The sequence below is a fragment of the Corvus cornix genome, chromosome 10, assembly GCF_000738735.6.
Source record: "Corvus cornix cornix isolate S_Up_H32 chromosome 10, ASM73873v5, whole genome shotgun sequence".
In the NCBI taxonomy this organism is placed as follows: domain Eukaryota; kingdom Metazoa; phylum Chordata; class Aves; order Passeriformes; family Corvidae; genus Corvus; species Corvus cornix.
This window is the reverse complement of record NC_046340.1, coordinates 17,324,121-17,342,005: the sequence shown is the minus strand read 5'-3', so window position 1 is coordinate 17,342,005 and position 17,885 is coordinate 17,324,121. Positions and strand designations below refer to the sequence as shown.

Genomic DNA, 17,885 nt, shown 5'->3' with positions numbered 1-17,885 from the left:
TCAGGACGCGAGGCCGGGGGACTCAGCCCCGCTGTCCCTGAGGGCGCTGAGGGTCAGGACGCGACGCCGGGGAACTCAGCCCCGCTGTCCCTGAGGGCGCTGCAGGCGGCGCGCGCCATTCCCGCCGGCGGGATGTGTCCGCCTGGGCCTCCCGGCCACAGGGCGGCGGTAGAGGGCGCGGGAGCCGGCGGGCACTGGGGAGTGGCGCTCTCGGTGGTCACTGAGGTCATCAAGGCGCGACGGCGGCAGGAGTTGTGTCCGGCTTTTTCCAGAGCGCTCCCGTCGGGATCGTTTTCAGAAAGACATGACCACACAGGTAATTAAAAACAGCGTTAGCTAGGCTAACTGCTGGCTTGAGGTATATATATATATATATGTGTATATATATCTGTAGGGTGCTGATGTGTAATATTTATTATTTTTTCTTTTTAGTACGGTATTCTCTTCAAGCAAGAGCAAGGTGAGCAAACGCTAACGGGTATTGAGCAATGTCGGTGTTCTGGGATGATGTAAATTTGATAATGGCAGGTATCCGTGTGAGGAGACCTGATTATGTTTATATTAGGCATAAATCTGAGTAACTCAGAGGTAGCTGTGCTGCTTTTTCAGCAGTGACGTTGGTCACACAACACATTGCATGTTTTGGAGCAAAGAAAACAGTGACAAGGCTCTCGAAGCACTCAATAGAACCGAGGAGCAGGGGGGTCTATTGCCAGCATTGCAGTTAGCCATTTCAGCATTACCAAAACTGATTGTGGTCTTCTATCAAAAGAAAATATTTAATTCCTGTGCTTATATTCTCTTTTAGCTCACGATGATGCCATTTGGTCAGTTGCCTGGGGAAAAAATAAAAATGATGGTTCTGAAACAGTGATCTCTGGTTCTTTGGATGATCTGGTGAAGGTCTGGAAGTGGTAAGTGTTCCATGTTAACCTGTTTTAGGCCTTGGAAGTAGTCAGTGTGGAGCAGTCTTGAATTTCCACCATCTGCAGGGATGTTAGAAGTTGCCTCACGGGAGGGGTAGCCTGGCACACAGAGGTGCTTCTTTGAGCAAGCTTATCTCCAGTGGTGTGTGCTTTCTCTTGGAGTGGTGGCATTCTGGTGTGCTTTCATTTCCAAAGAATGAGAATCCTTTTGAAAATGCATGTCAGAGAATAGTTGATGTATTTCTAAACCAAAGAATGAGAAATGCATCTTTTGATGACACAATGCCCTTGGAGATGTGTATTGTGAAAGCAGTAATGGGAATAGTGGAAAAGAAAAATCCTGATAATTCTTACGGAAGTGTGCTTTTGCAAAGAAGTTATTCTGTCTCTTAGGCAAAGCAATGTGAAGGATGTGCATCACTTCAGTGACAGGTTAGCTTGGCTGTGGTGGCTGTGAAAATGTCAATCATGGCACTTTGTGCTGAGCTCACAGGTGAACATCAGCTCTGTGAGCACCCATAGACTGGTGTGTGATGGACGTTTTTTGGTGGGATGAAGTACCTGCTTTGCAGGAATATGGTAAATGATTGATTTGTCAGTTCTTTGAGTACAGAGAGTTTGTGTGTAGCCCTTCACATTTCAAGGGTGGACTTGGATTGCCTTGTGTTGATCAAGTGGAGGAATGTGGATTGTTTGTTTTGTGTGAGGTTGAGGATGGTTCAGTACCCCCAGCTGTTCCTAATGAGGCTTTTCTTTCTCTTGCACCAAAGGAATGATGAAAAGCTGGATCTGCAGTGGACTTTGGAGGGTCACCAGCTGGGGGTGGTGTCTGTGGACATCAGCCACACGGGCGCCATTGCAGCATCCAGCTCCCTGGACGCCCACATTCGCCTCTGGGATTTAGAGACTGGCAAACAGATCAAGTCCATAGATGCTGGTCCTGGTAAGATACCAGTGCTGAGCTGGCTCTGCATGAGAACAATGCTTACTCTTCCTGGCAAATACTGAACAGTGGGGGAGTGGGGTATATGAGGGGATTAAGGTGTTTGGGGGCTTTAATCTTTCTCTATTTGCAGAAATCATAGTGGTTGGGGATTAAGGTGTTTGGGGCGTTTAATCTTTCTCTATTTGCAGAAATCATAGTGGTTTTATGAACTCAAGACAAAGCAGCATCAGACAATTTTGCATTTATTTTTACACGCTACTTGTGCTTTCTCAGGTACACATAGATTGGCTTTTTGCTGTATGCATAAAGCAGAATGGAAACCAGCTTGCTCTTACACATGTATTGATAAAAGGATATTTGGAAGGAAGAATTCAGGTGCTTATTCAGATTGATTTACAAAGAAACTGAACATTCTTCATCACACTGCAATGAATTTGAGTCATGCATGTGATCCTTTTTTATCCAGCACATCCAATCCTGAGTGAGCAAGTTAAAACAGTTATCAATGTTAACAATGCTAATGTTTTCCAAGATGGAATTAGGCTCCAAGGGCCTAAGGTCTTATTCCAAATATTTCATGAGTACATTGGAAGTCACAAATTTAAGAACAGTCTTGCAGTGTTTTAAGCAATTAATATTAAGCTTATAGAAAAAAACCTGTGAATTACATCCTGCCAGATAAATACATTGCACTGCTATAAAAAACAGTGGGTTTTTACATTCAGTTGCGGGAATGTTATCTGTGTTATGTTTGTATATCTGCATTTCTCCTGCATCTTCTATGCTTTGCTATGCGTTGCTTTTTTCAGTAGTTTCAATCTTTTGGTACTAGGAGAAAAGTAAGAATTTAGGCTTAACTGATGCAGTCTTAAATTCTAAATTTATTGTTACAGGAGGGCCTCATAAGATCAAGGTCTTACTAGAAAATGTAATCTTTTACTAAGTGTAAGTAAATGGCTCAAGATATGCTCCATTAATTACATAGAAGGGGTAATGTGATAAGCTTGTACAGTCTTAGAGGGCTAAATGTCTGAACAGATGCATACAGAACTGACACTGTTGAATAAGAACTAGAAACAGGATCCAGCTAACTGGCTTTTTCTTTTTAATACAGTTGATGCTTGGTCCCTGGCTTTTTCACCTGATTCCCAGTACCTTGCAACAGGAAGTCATGTGGGGAAAGTAAATATTTTTGGTGTTGAAACTGGAAAGAAAGAATATTCTCTGGACACCAGAGGAAAGTTCATCCTTAGCATTGCATATGTAAGAAGCACAATTGATAATTTCTTATGAGAAATTGCTACTGCTGTAATGTTGTAAATAGGTATTTTTGTTTCCATCTATCTATTTATCTCTACAATAATACTAAGTGACAGCTGTAGGTCCAAATACAAATTGTGTGGCGTTTCCCCCATGCACATCTGGAAAATACATTTTAATCTTGCTTATAGTCTTCAGGATTTTTGGAATCCAGGTATCTTGCATAGATCATTACTTGTGAAAAGTTGGCAAGGGAATGTCAGGGGTTACACAGCATAAATGCACACAGATGTTGAATCACACTTTTTGTGTTTTATTACAGAGTCCAGATGGAAAATACTTGGCCAGTGGAGCAATAGATGGCATTATCAATATTTTTGATATTGCAACTGGAAAGCTTCTGCATACGCTAGAAGGTATGGTTTGGTTATTTGCAACACCCAAATTCTGGCCTCATTTCTGACAAAATCAAAGGATATAATGCAAGTCAGAATAAGCTACAACAGCCGTGGCATCAGTGAGTTGACATTTTTGTCCATTAGACAGTGTTTAGTTATTTAGTGTGCTCTAACCTAAACCACTTAAAATATTAGAGGCAAACCGTAAACTCAGGCTTGCATCATAAATGCCTTTTTTCAAAAGATCCAGTCAGTAATGCTTAACTAAATTCTTAAATAGTAGTTCCATGTATTGCAGAAAGTACAAGGGAATGAAGCTAAACCAAATGTGGGCTGCCATGCATATGGTTTTTCTTTTTCTTATGGTATCTGTTCTATAGCAATTTATTGCTGTTTTAAAAAATAACTGAACATTTTATGTTGTAGAACGCATGCATTTTCCTAACAGATACATGGGCTTTTAATGCTCTTGCAGTTTCTGCCCAATTGTAACCAAAACCCCAACAACTTAAATATGCAATCATACTATAAAATAGGACATAATTTCTAATAAAGATCCACAGCTGAAAAAAATACGATACTCTTTGTGTTGCAGACATGTCTTAACATTCAAAATTGAGAATTGCTGTCCGTTTCCATTTTCTGTTGTGGGAAGAAGCCTCTAGAGAGGAAGAGGCTTCAGAGGCTGCTCTCTTTGAGCAGGGAGTGCTGTTGTGGTATAGCTTGCCAAACACTGGCATTAGCCAGAGTAATAGCACGTCCTAATCTGTGTCCCTGTGCCTTGCAGGCCATGCGATGCCCATCCGCTCGCTGACGTTCTCCCCAGACTCCCAATTACTCGTCACCGCGTCCGATGACGGCTACATCAAAATCTACGACGTGTGAGTGGGGACTCTGCCAGCCATGCTGGCAGGAGAACACCTGTTTAGAGAGGCTGATACTGTTAAAAATAGATCAGACCCTCTGCTCTCTAGAATTCCTTTCAGCTTTTGGTGACTTTTTATATAATAAATCATAAAATACTACATCCTTAGATAGTTTTTTAAAGTGTATAGGTAGAAGACAGCTGCAACTTGAAAACAAATTACTTTCCTCATATTTGCCTGTAAGCAACAAGCTAATTGTTCTGTGTATCTTTCCTGTGAGCTTGTGTTCACCCTTCCTAAACATCTGTTCTGTACATAAGAAATTATATTTATGACCTATTTCTGTTGCATCTTGCAATACCTTGGAAGACCCTGGGGAGGAAAAGGCCCTGCTTCAATGGTCTTCCCTCCCCTAAACCTGCATTGTTTTGACTTTGGTGAAACTATTTTGTCCTCCAGTGTATCTTCTTAGTGACTTATTCTTATGTTAACTATTTGAAATGGAAAAAACATAATCTGCTGTAAGACCAGTTCAGGTTGGGTGAACAAATGTCCAGAAGTCACCTTCCATTGAATCATTCTTGATTGCACTAGCTAGAGTATACTCCTGTTGCTTTTTCCCTGGAATTCACAAAGCAAATGTTAACATGCATTCTTTCCACAGGCAACATGCAAACTTGGCTGGCACATTAAGTGGTCATGGATCCTGGGTTTTAAACGTAGCATTTTGTCCTGATGATACCCATTTTGTTTCCAGGTATTGAGGATTTTTAATTGTTTGTGATTACTGAAGAAAAAAAAATTATAAGGGAAGATGGATCATAAAAATTAAATGTGTACAAATTAATTGCAGTGGGATCTATAATGAAATAACATAAAATTTAAAGCTCAAGAGCCAATCTGTGGTGTGATACCAGCTGTAGTGAGAGCATTCTACAGAGTAAGTCATCTCACTGCACTGTAGTTCCTGACAAGTGAAAAACACCTAAGAGAAGGGCAGTTTGATTCTAAATAGCTGAAAAATTGCAGTTGAATCAAGAAGTACAACCTAATCTAGTAGTACATTAATCTACTTGAACTTTAGTATTTATTCTTAAAACAGCTGAGGCAGTTGGGGGACCAAGTATATGTAACAGGAATTTCCTTATCCAAAGAACTTGCCCGAAAGAATTTTTTGGCCAAAATGTGGGTCTTCATTTTCACATTGCAGATGTTGGAACAGTAAATTTCTTTTAAAGGTAATGGAACCTGGCAGAAGATGCAGTCCTTTGCTACTTCATCCCTGTATTTGATGGGTGAAAGAAGGTTTCTTGTGTCTACCATATGAGACCTTTTAGTGTTCGCATTAAACTTTAGTTAATCTATTAATTTAAACATTGATCAGTATTATTTTTCTTCCAGTTCATCTGATAAAAGTGTAAAAGTTTGGGATGCTGGAACGAGAACCTGTGTCCATACCTTCTTTGACCACCAAGATCAGGTATGGCTGCTATTCCCTAAGTCACCATGTTCCCAGGAGAGCTTGTGTAGTTGTGCACATTTGTGTGTCACCTTGGCGCTGCAGCTCCAGCCTTGCAGTAATGCAGTAACTTTAGCTTGCTGTAATGACATTTTAGAAGTTGTTTGTGGTTATTTGGCACTTAATATTGAACTAGTATTCCCAAGTGTATATGCTGATCTCTTCCAAGTAATTAACATTTTTCAGGGTCAAATAAAGGCAAGCCTGAGTGGCCAAAATCTTACCAGACTCTGTTAGCTTTGTCTCTGGTCTTACTTATTTCTGTCACTTACACAGCATATGCATGTGTAAGGGTGGAAATACTTATCTAAAAGGATGGAATTACCTTAACAGATGCTTGAAAGCAGCCTTGAAACTTGGGACTTTTTCCTCCTCTACTGTCTGTAATACTGTGGTTTTTGTATTTATTGCTGAGTGCTAGCTACTTGTGAGGGAAGGAGTTAGGTTTCTACCTATTTACTCTTTGTCCAAACATCAGGTGATAAATAGAACAATATTATATTTTAATGGATCACTGAGTAAGAAACAAAGGCTATTCTTCTAGATTTTATTTGAACTCTTTCTTCTGTAGTACTGTTTTGCTGGTAACCTTCTTTTCAGTTACCTACGGGTATGAGGGTTTTAATACTGAAGTACCAAGTGGGATTTGATTTCCCCTGTTGTTTTAGCTGTTACCTATAATCTCATTAAGTCTGTGGCAAACAGAGATGTATCAGTTATTGGGAATGCTGGGTTTTGGTATTAATGCAAAATATTAATAATACAAGAATGCCCAAAACATACTGTTGTTAATATACCCATTCTGCATTTCACATTAATGTGCTGCTGGGTAGCCTTCACCCTTCCTGATGTCATTCTGATGGAGAAGGGTGTCACTTAAGAGCTTGTGTAACTGTCGTAAATCAGAGGACTGACCTGAATTTTTCTAAGTAAGCTTTGCACTGGTACGGAAATGGCTCTCTGAAAGAGCTCAAGGATAAACCAGATCATTCTTCAGTCTGTCATGATGTGTCAGTCTGCATGACAAATACCTCCTCTCTTGCTTTCCTGCACTGTAAAATACTATTTTCAGAAAGGGCTGCAGGATGGGTAAGAGTGAAAATGCTTGGGTTGATTTATGCAAACTGGGACGAGTACTTTTCAGCCCTTACCAAGTATCTCTGGCTTGTATAATCCTGTCAGTGGGAGTGGGTGTAGGAAGTCGTCAAGCTCCTAGATGGCAGTGTCCTGCTCTGGTTCAGCAGCCTTAGCTGCTGTAAAAGCAGAAGCCATATTGCACCAGCTCTAATCAGGTGACCTTTAAAATACTCCTTCCTCTTCTCCTTGTAATAAATATGACTGCTACAAAGCTCCTTTTACTTTGTCCTCTCTTGGTAAGCTTGCGTATGTCTTATTTACAGGTTTGGGGAGTGAAATACAATGGAAGTGGGTCCAAAATTGTGTCCGTTGGTGATGACCAAGAAATTCATATTTATGACTGTCCAGTTTAAATGTCTTGATTCCAATGCTTCACTAAACTCTTGTGGCAGTTGCAAGGACTACTACTGCCCTATGTAATTTTTTAGTATGAAAAAAGCATTTCATACTGAGCTGCAAAACCAGATATGTTTATATCTAATTTTGATTTTGTTTAGCATGAGAGAAAGCCTTACTTTTTTAAAATAAAAGCTACAGCTGCAAGTCCTTGTGTCTAATTCTTGGAAAAAAGTATTTTTGGAAATATGTAGTCAGGGGTTGAAGTAACTGCTCAGTTAATCGCCCCTGCCTTTAACCATAAATAGAGCAGAGCTGGAAAGCACAGGCCAAGGCTCACAGCAGCTTATTTTAGCAGAAGGAAAGTGACTGAGGCTGTTATAAACGTGGGAAATGACAGCCTGGCCTTGTCTTGATGTGAGCCCAGTGAGTGCATGAGGAGCACTTAAGCTGAACACCTGTTTCAACAATTGTGTGGTACATGGAGATCATGCATCATGGTTTAATTTCACTAAAGGGGACCAGTTGTTTCTAAACCTGACTTAATACAAACACTACAAGAAAATAGGTAAAAGTGAAAAAAGCTTTAATGGTATCTGTGTGGTATCACGTGTGTTTATAAAACAGCAGCAGCATAGCCAATGCATGTGATTTTGGTTTATTCATTTTAGTTAAGGCACAAGTATACAATGCCTAGCAGGAAGTAAAAACCCTTTCTAGGGACGGCTGAAATACAAAGCTTGAGCTTCTGAAAGGTCAAACTTTTATTTGGAAGTAGTTGCCTGTTGGTAACAGATTAGAGGACAGCTTGTAACCTTAAGTCACACTTACACAGAGAAGCAGCTGAAGGAATGCTACTGTAAATCCACAGAACACAGGAAGAGGGCTATGAGGCAGAGAGGGGGGCATGCACAAAATGCTTCTGAAATACAAAATGAAGACAGGTAGTAGTGGTGCAACTAACACAAAGTTGATATTGAGAATAATCTTGACTAGGTAAGATGAGTCTGAGCTTAGAAAAACTTATTTAAATAAAGAGGGTTCCAGAGTGGCTTACAAAGTACAAGAGAAGCATGAGTAAAGGTGAAGTACTATTTATTAGAAGTTATTCTGCTATGTTTTATTCTATGAAATTAATTTTCCAGTATGAAAGTATTTACATAAGACACTCCACTTAGCCTCTATCAATATTGCCAAAGTCTTATAGAAATAGCATAGGTGAAATAAATTGAGAACCTTCACAGCAAGAAAAATGTATACCAACTCAGTTGGTTCTCAGCTGTATGACATTTGGTTTATATAGAAAGACTACAAGAACACAATATAAATTAGTTACAAAAAGGTGATACTGACAGCGCAGCAACTCAATTTGCTGAACACAAAAACCACAAGCAGTGGCTATTACAGCCATGCAGTTTTCATTGTGAAAATTTACATCTTAGATGACATCCACTCCCCCTTGCTTTAAGATGTCTGACATTGTACTCCTGTTCTTGGACCCTCATCATCTTCTTCATAGGCTTCTCCCACACTGTTACGGTAGGTTTGCTCATTTGGATCAAAATCTTCAAGGTCTACCTGATCCATCTCATCTGTAACCATAACATCTTCTCGTGAAGGAAGCAGAGCCTCCAGCAGAGACAGTTTCTCCCTTGGGAGCCAGTAGTGCTCTGGAAACTGGACCTACAATTTTACACATTTTTTAATGAATATTTATTCATGTGCAAACACAAGTATATTGGCTACAGAAAAGCATGCAGCTTACCAAAAATTGTATAATCAGGCTGCCTTTGTCCATTGGAGATTTGTAGACAGGCATCCCTTCATTGTAGATACACTTTAGGTCACCATGTTTTATCACTTCACCTATGGAGGCAAGAGCTGTAAGTAAGCTGATGTGATGTGACAGGCATTCAGCGCCCCACAAGGCACGGCTGTACACAAGGAGTGTTCCCATGGCACCTCAGGGAGATTGTAACCAATTCATAGAAAAGAGCTAAACCCAAGCTGTACAGAACTAAGGTCATTTAGACTATTTCCCCTGCTATAAGAGAAATCAGCTTTTCTTGGCACAGCCTTCAGGCTGAATGAACAGATAATTTAGTAGAATTTTAGATTCTTGCCTCCTAAATTTATTTTCCCGGCTATCCACCAGCTGGGGCTGAGGTTTATTAAGACACATTTGACAGCTTTAACTGTAACTCTGCATGTTTTAGAAAGAATAACAACAAAGAACCAATTAAATTAAGTGACTACCTCGTGAATCTGTTGTATCATAGTTAGATATGTTGTATCATAATTAGATAATCTGTTGTATCTGTAGTTAGGAAAAAACCCCCCAAACAGAACAATCTCCCCCAAAAATGCCAGTCCAGGCAAGTAGTTGATACAGTCTACACAGTATTAGAATTCTTTAAGACCTACCTGGCCTAGTAGATATGACAAGAACTCTGTTGTCCAGCGTTTCAATTGTCTTTCTGAAACCACATAAAGCCTCCGAGAGTTGAATTCTCATTTTTGTGATTAAGTCATGCCCTCGTCTCTGAAAAACACTGTGATCCTTTTGATCAAGCACAATTATAACATCACCAGGCTCCAAATCAGGCTCCTGGTCACCTTCTCCATGAAATACTATCTTCTGACCATCTTTCATACCTGAAGAAAAGAAACCCATTTATTCTCTACAGAACTATAGACTTTTACTAGGGAACCAGTACAAATATACAGTTCTTACCTTTATCAACATGAACTTCTATGATCTTTTTCTCTCTTACAACCTTACAGCCATTGCAGTTGTCACATCTGTCCTTTGGATTTATTCTTTCACCTTGGCCTTTGCATTCTGGACACACAGTTTGGATTTGCTGCACCATGCCAGGTCCAATCTGCTGAACTATAACTTGCATCCCTCTTCCTTTACACACAGGACATTTTTCTACTGCCCCTCTCTTTCCGCCATAACCTATGACAAAAGAGTTAAGTTGGATCTCAGTCTCAAAAAATTACAGTAGTCAGGCTGGAAGTTCAGTAATGGAATTTAGTTGCCATCACAGAACATGCCCCACAAGCTGGATGTTTCTACAAACAAAATGTTTATACAGCTTGTTGTATTAGCCTCTGCCCCACCCCCCAGTAAATCCTGGTTTCCAAGGAACTGTCAGCATACCAGATTCAAGACATAAACATTCCATTAATACTTGGAAAAGAATCTGCTTACTAAATATTTAACAGAGTACTAAGATCCAAGACTTTATTAAAATTTACCTCGAATAAGTAAATTCATTAGGGAATACTTAATAACTGTAAAATTAGTAACATAACACAAGCTAGACTTCCACCCACAGCAATTTAAAAGGTTTTACAGAATAGACATTTACATCCAAGTTCTGGGTGAAGATAGTTTTAATTTAGGTACCCCTAACAGTAACTCACAGTGAGTTTTAGTCTGCCATTAGAACAATCACTTTGTAACATTGTGGTCGAGAGACTTATTCTTGGACAAGCGTTAAGTAGAACTAAATAACCCTGGCAGACTTTCAGGAATCAGGCAAAGAAAAAGGAGAGAGAAAAGTAAGAAAGCCTTCAGACTTTTTTCTCAGCCCAGACAATCCACACAAACACACACAAAAAACTTGAAGAGGGGTTTGAAACCACTACTTGTTTTTTACCTTCACACTTTCCACAAATGACATTCTTTTGCAGTGCCAGTTTCCTTGTAATACCATTATATAGGTCTTCAAGAGATACACCTAACTGGTGCACAACATTTTTGCCTTTAAAAAAAAAACAAAAGGGAAATATTAGTACTTGTTCAGCTGTTGTGAAGACAAATGTTCATGCACAGTCTCAATGAAGAAATGCAGAGTTCATTCCAAACTTTGAACACAACTCAGCCCCCTTAAAAGAATATGCAGTTCCATCAGCTTCCACTAAGCTCCACCCATTTATGTCCAAACATAAAAGTTGAGCTGTAATTAGGCAAAGCATCATTAAAGCCACCCTGTCCCTGCTCCTACTCCTAATTTTATAAGCTTAACTGAAACAGCAAGATACAAGGACACTACCAGCTTCAGCTCTGTTGATTCAGAAGTTGCTATTATGCCTGCGTATGAATTTCCATGCCACTTCATATTATAATTTCAATGATTTTACAGCAAGTTACTATTTGCTCCTTTAACAGGCACTGGGCATGGAAAAGACAAAAATCATACTGTGCTTTGGCAGCACACTGCACTCAGTTTCACATTATTTCTCCCAAATATTTTCATGAGATTTAAAATTATTGAAGTTTAAGTTGATGGTGTCCTTTGAAGCAAGTTGCCCAAAAGCGTATGAGCAAGTGAGGCACAGATTTGGAAAACAGGTAACTTAAACAGGTCTAATTCAACTGCTGACTTACTAACGTTTCCCCCTCCCCTACAGGCTACCCAGTCCCCCTTCAACAAAAAATAAACAGAACTTAGCAGAAAGATGGCTATGGCTAAGTCATGTTATCTACTTTATTAGAATCTTAATGCTAGAGTAACTAGAAAAATCATAGTTTACTTATTCTATTGTTGCAACAAGTAATATCCACACTATGTGCACTTAGCAGAACAGCAGTACCATAGCACAGGTGTTTTATGCTTAAGTGCATGGTTAGAGTTTCTAGAACTTGTTTAGAACTGTGTACCTCTTCTCTCTCTATTCATTCGGCCTCCACCACCAAAGAACATGTCAAAGATGTCCATGGGTGAAGAGAAGCTGCCGCCACTCAGGCCTCCTTCTTTAATAGCCTGCTCCCCACCCTGGTCATAGAGGTCCCTTTTCTTTGGGTCCGACAGAACTTCATATGCCTGGGATATAAGTTTAAACTAAAAAGAAAAAAGAAGCTCTGAACAACTATGACCAAGAGGAAAAGTAGCCCTCTCATATACAACTCCATCTACAGATCGAGCCACTACAGCACCCTCTTGAAGTATTTGTCTGTTTCCAAAAGGAAACTCCCTAAACAAATGGGTAACCGACTATAACAGTACACTTTTGTCCAGGAAAACCACCCCTTTCCTCCCTCTCCCCCCTCCTCCCATGTTTTAAGTGGGCTTAATTCAGAGTCACATCCACCTTACAAGTATATGCCAACTGCATTTTGTTGCTTGTGGTAGTTGCAACAACCATTATAACCTCTAACAAATCCATTTAGAAAGGAATATGGTACTATCCCTGAAGTCCCCAATTGCTCATGGCCACAGCAGTGCTAGTCAGCCTAGAGCTACACAGGGATCCTCCATGCCTGCTGAGCTGGTACATCCAGCTACAACAGAGATTTATGTGACCAGACACTGGTGTTGCTTACTCATCACAAACACAAGGACTTAGATACAAATCAAAACACATACTTTAAAAAAACAATTAAGGAATTTTCTTAAATAGCTATAAAGAATTTCCTATTACTAAGATTACCAACTCAATTTTTAAACATAATTTGCTATTGCTGGAATGACCACTTCCATTTTAAACTTAATTTACTCATGGCCATGTAAAGTGATGTAAGCAAAAAAAGCAGGCCCAAAATAAAAGCAGGAAAGGTTACCTTTGACTAGGCTACTGTTTGTCTTGAGTTCTGTAAATTAGTATTCTAGAGACATAAATATGGGTCTTCTATTCCTATATTAAGGTATTTAGCAGACCAGCTTTTAGATAAACAATCCCATCATTCATGTTTTCCATAGTTCTCCAATTGCGGTGCTCGTTTATGATCCAAGCCAACACAGGGAGCAGAGCAGGTCTGTGCTGATAGCTTGTAAAATAGTTCTGTTGTAAGCAGTCCACCCATGTGCAGCCCAGTGATTCCCTAGAGATAGTTACCTCGGACATCTGCATTAGCATTTTTCTCTGAAGAAAACCCATCCAGTTCAGGAACACAAATCCATCCAGCACAACAACGCTGGCAGCTGGATCGACTACCAGCCTTTTCAACATCTGACAGCACAATGGCCACTGGAGCACTAGAAATCCTTCCAGCTTTGCCTGTTTTAACCAGCACCTTTAAGGACGATTTTTCTACTGCAACTACAGGGAAACTGGTAAGCACTACATCCAAAAACAAGAAATGCCGCATCCCCTTTGCCACAGCTGGGCCGTCTCACAGGTCTGAATAGAGATCTGGAAGTAGGGGAGCCTTCACATACTGGCACTACGCCGCAGGAAGGGCAAAGCAGAATTTAAACTACGATTGCGTGCACGCCGGATAATAACAACAGCCTATCTATGGGGGATCCGCGGTGCCCCTCGTGGGCGGCCCTGTGCCAGTTCCCGGTTCTCCCTACAGGGCCGCCCATCCCGCGGCCCAGCAGCGCCTGCAGTGAGCCCGGCTCAGCCCCGGCCCGCCAGAAGGGCCAGACGGGGCCTGCGCCGCGCAGGGGCCGCAGGTGCCACTGGGTGCGCGGCCACCTCACGGAGGGTGGGCGGCCCAGGGGCCCCGGCCCAGCCCCGGCCCCCAGCCCCGCGTACCCGCTCGCCCTCGCTGGGGTTCTTGTCGGGGTGGTACTTCAGCGCCAGCTTGCGGTAGGCCCGCTTGATCTCTTCGGAGGAGGCATTGGGCTTCACCTGCAGGATGTCGTAGTACTCCGTCTCCTTCACCATGGTGGGTGCCTGTGGGAGGACGCACCGCGTTAGCGCCGCGTTATCCTTGGGTTACCCCCACGTTACCCCGCCCGGCGCCCCGCCGGCCGCGCTCACCGCCGCGGTCCCTCTGGTGCCGCCACTGCCCGCTCACCGATCCCGGCAGCCCCGCCTCTTCCGCGGGCTTTATACGGGCCCCGGCCGAATCTTCTGGAATGACGCCGCGCGTGACGTCACGGGGCTGGAACGGTCTAGAACTGCGGCGCGTGACGTCACCGCCGGTGCGCGCGGGGGGAGGAGCCTCGGGCCGGGCCCGGGGCTTGCGCTTGGTGTTTAATTTGGGGTTTTACGGCCGAGTGTCTTGATTGTCTTTAAGCCCACAGTCCGTACAGCTGACGTTCCCCAGGGGTCGTGCCTGGCATTCCCTGAGTACAGCTCACACAAATCGGTACTCGGGCAGTGGAGTCGGCATTGAATGTGAGCTGAAAAATGGTTATCTATGCTAATGTGGTCAGGCAGGTCTATTCTTACCTCTTCTTTATTGCTTTTAGACTTATATGTAATACCATTTCTCAGTAGTTTATTATAGGGAAGCTTTAGATGTGCTTTCCATTAGGGTTAAAATGCGACTATTCTGTGGGGCTAAAAATACATCAAAACCACCCCATATTTTATACCTTTGTATTGTAGAAACAGTATTTTCAGCCTAATTTAGAAAGCTTCTACCTATGTCAGCTTTAGACTAATCTAAAATAACGTGGGCCTGGCTGGGCTGAGGGGTCCCTCCTGAGGGGTCCCTGCCGAGGTACCGGGGTTTAGCCTGAGGGGGCCCCCTCACTGGCGCCGGTTTCTCTCCCTGCTCTGTGAAATCCATTAATTCACCTCTGGGAGAGCCTGGCAAGCACCCTGGTACGACCTGCCCCACGCTGTGTGTTAGATCTTGTTCTGGTTAATTAATAGGTGGCTTTCTTGATGCCTTATTCCTCAGTATTTTGAGCCTTTTAAATCAATTGGGCTAATGCTGTGCCCCTGCTCTCCCTGTTTGGTATTTGCCCTTTCCTCAAGCCGGCCTGCCTGGAGCAGACTTGGAAGCTGGGCTAGTTTTCATCTTTCTCCAGGTAACCAAAGGTTCTCAATTAATTATTTACTGCTTAGGGGAAAGGAGATAACTGGTACTGGTGTGGACCTGACCAAAAGCATATTTTCATAGAAGATGGCAACTAATGCTGAAAAATCTTAAGTGAAAAATACAGAAAAGCTGCGTGAACTGTGAACAGATTTTGTTCAAACTTAAGTTGAGTAGAAATGCTTACAAGCTGCTTTTTAATTCCAGGAAACAGTTCCTTATCCCTAGAAATAGTTTTATGAAACCAGAGCATCTCCTGTGGTTATGATAACCCAAAGGTTCCAGTGTCCTGTGCTGCCAACCACAGCCCAGGTAAGGAGTCGGGATGACTCTGAAGGAGAGGGCCCTATTGTGTTGTTTAACAGTGGGAAATGGGGAAAAAGGGGAAGGAAAAGCAGCAGTGTGGGATTTGAATGAAAAATTTTCGTTTTTTAGAGCTCTGTTATAATGAACTTCCTACTGTATTTCAGGTAAATACTATTAGAAGATTAAATTAATACAATCTGCTTATATTAAGCATGTAAACTTACTGAAGGAGGGGGAGCTAGGAAATCAATAGAAAATATCAATGAAAGGAACAGTTCAAAACCCCAAGAAAGAAATCAGTGTTGGTAACTATTACTTTCTCTAAGCATAATTATCAGCAGCTGAACATGTAAATCTGTGTTTTGCAATTGTGAAATTACATTGACAAGTAAATACAGAAACTATTTTCTAAAAATAACTATGGTAAGTTACTCTGTAAACTTGTAGGCCAAGAACTAAATATCCCCTTTTTAAGGCAAAAAAAGGTTTATTCTCATAATGGTCTTCACCTTAAAGATAGATGAGCTATAATCTGTAGTTCTGAACATAATATTTCCATTTAAGAAGAAGCAATAAATCTGCTTATAGCTTTGTAGCAGCTGAATGTTTCAACAGATGAGAAGCTTTTGAAGCACATAATGAATTTTAGAGTTCAATTTTTAGTATGTCATAAAAAGAGTATATAATTTCTGTGAGTAGAAATCCTCATGTAGGTGTGTGTAGATATTGGTAAATATAATAAGAACTCACACTGGTGGGTGGTTTCTTACTGTTAACGTTTGTTACTAGTAATAACAGCCAAAAATTTGGTTGGTATGGATCTTTGCTTAAGAGGATTGAGCCTCCTGCTTCATTTACTTTTATTTTATTAGGGAGACCTATCAGGTTATATTTACTTTAATATGCAGTATTTGTTTTCTCCATCTTTGGTTCCAGTTGGTCCAATCAAAGTCCTTGTTTATTCAAAGAATTAGTGGGACAAGTAGTAAGGGTTGGTGCTTGGGATTAGAAAAACAGGAGAGATACCAGGCTGCATATATGATTTGCATCATCATGCACATCTCCTACATCACTCTAGCCTGAGCGATGCACTCATTCTGATACCTGAGAGGAATACAGTCCTATAGGTGTCTGAAGCAAAACATTTCATATTTATCAATACTGTATTTATGGAACAGAGTTTGAATCCTCAGCAGCTGATTTTGTCATAATTAGTAATAAATGTCATACAGCCTTTACACATGCAGCCATATTTCTCAGCAACTACAGTGATGGTTCCTGTACTCAACCAGCCTGGTGATCAAGGGTGTATATGCCCAACTCTGTTTCTTTTGGTGCGCACCTTGCCTCCTTAAATCTATGGTTGTTGCTAACCAGCAGTTGCTTACGCATTTTTGAGATGAACAGCTAATTTCTTTTAATGTTTTTTTCCTCTCTTCCCTCCTGCTACATGTAACATGAATCACCTTGTCACTTTTTACTTGCACAGTATCAAACTTGCGTGTGGGTGTCAACAGGAAAACAAGCAGAGAATTTCTGTTCTCTGCAAGGAGGCAGGACTGGACTGGGAATGGGGAGTAATTGGATCTGGTGCCCGTTTCATTTAACCACCAGAGGACTCTGGTTCTGAAACAGGCATTGCACTGTTAGCACAAAACAAGAGTTAAAACTGCTTCCCCCTGACCTTGGGACCATGCAGTATCTTTATATGCTACAAGAATTATGCATGTATCTTTTAATCCCGTTATATAAACCACTGTTAGAATCTCCTTGTTTGCATTTCTCTCTTTTATATTACTATTGCTCATTCTTGTTGAAAGCAGCATACTGGAGACACAGGTAAGAGTACAATCTGCTGAACTGCAGCTGCATCTTCTTGCAGCACCCTTGATTTTTGTAAAGAAGTATCAAGAGTAACTTTTATTACAAACACTGGAAAAAAAAGTCAGGAATCTGCGGGATTGAAACTTGTGTTTCTTTTCAGTCACACTAAATTTGCATAAAGAGCTTCAGTAGTTCCTGTATAAGGTGAAGTTAGAATTACAGCAGACTTTCCTTGGTGCTGAGGTGGATTCTTTCAAGCATCCAGGCCTCAAAAGTTATCACAATTTCTACAAACCTCTTAGGAAAATACCTTTTAAATAATATTTTTAGGCTATGATTTTTAGTCTTTTAAAAAATATATGTTAAACAGTAAAGTATGACAGTTTAATTTAATGAACCTTTAATGGTCCTGGGCCCATAATTGATATACGAAAAAGATATTTCGTACAGAAACGAGCTCTTAGGAAAATCTTTTTGCTACAGATAGAAAGTAAAAGGTCTGTATCTGCAAGAAAATTTAAATGATGGCATTTGTTTTGAGCTGTTTTAGGGTAGTGTATAGTGAGTGAGTAGCAGTCACAGCTTTCTCTAACTTGAATTCCTTCAATAGAAATGAATTAGTATAAAAAGCATATGTG

At 41.0% G+C, this 17,885-nt stretch overlaps 2 protein-coding genes across 4 annotated transcripts; one reads left to right on the top strand and one right to left on the bottom strand.

Annotated features, from left to right (window-relative positions):
• Positions 1-208: 208 nt before the first annotated feature.
• Positions 209-7,598, top strand: WDR61 (WD repeat domain 61). The gene is made up of 10 exons (XM_010412348.3): positions 209-316; positions 433-460; positions 809-914; positions 1,697-1,869; positions 2,987-3,135; positions 3,455-3,548; positions 4,318-4,411; positions 5,061-5,153; positions 5,798-5,876; positions 7,316-7,598. Exons 1-10 carry the CDS (start codon positions 305-307, stop codon positions 7,403-7,405), a joined length of 918 nt encoding a protein of 305 aa, XP_010410650.1. The 5' UTR covers positions 209-304; the 3' UTR covers positions 7,406-7,598.
• Positions 7,599-8,030: 432 nt separating this feature from the next.
• On the bottom strand, positions 8,031-14,218 carry DNAJA4 (DnaJ heat shock protein family (Hsp40) member A4). 3 transcript variants are annotated; one of them, XM_039558028.1, is made up of 8 exons: positions 14,109-14,218; positions 13,881-14,021; positions 12,061-12,241; positions 11,057-11,161; positions 10,123-10,350; positions 9,813-10,043; positions 9,154-9,254; positions 8,031-9,071 (listed from the first exon to the last, which is right to left on the bottom strand). In XM_039558028.1, the coding sequence occupies exons 2-8, from the start codon at positions 14,010-14,012 to the stop codon at positions 8,853-8,855; spliced, it is 1,197 nt and encodes a 398-aa protein (XP_039413962.1). In that variant the 5' UTR covers positions 14,013-14,021; positions 14,109-14,218; the 3' UTR covers positions 8,031-8,852. The 3 variants fall into 3 exon arrangements, with proteins under 3 accessions (XP_039413962.1, XP_019149098.1, XP_019149099.1); XM_019293553.2 differs by lacking the exons at positions 13,881-14,021; positions 14,109-14,218 and adding an exon at positions 13,236-13,817; XM_019293554.2 differs by lacking the exons at positions 12,061-12,241; positions 14,109-14,218 and having other exon boundaries at positions 13,881-14,015.
• Positions 14,219-17,885: the final 3,667 nt, after the last annotated feature.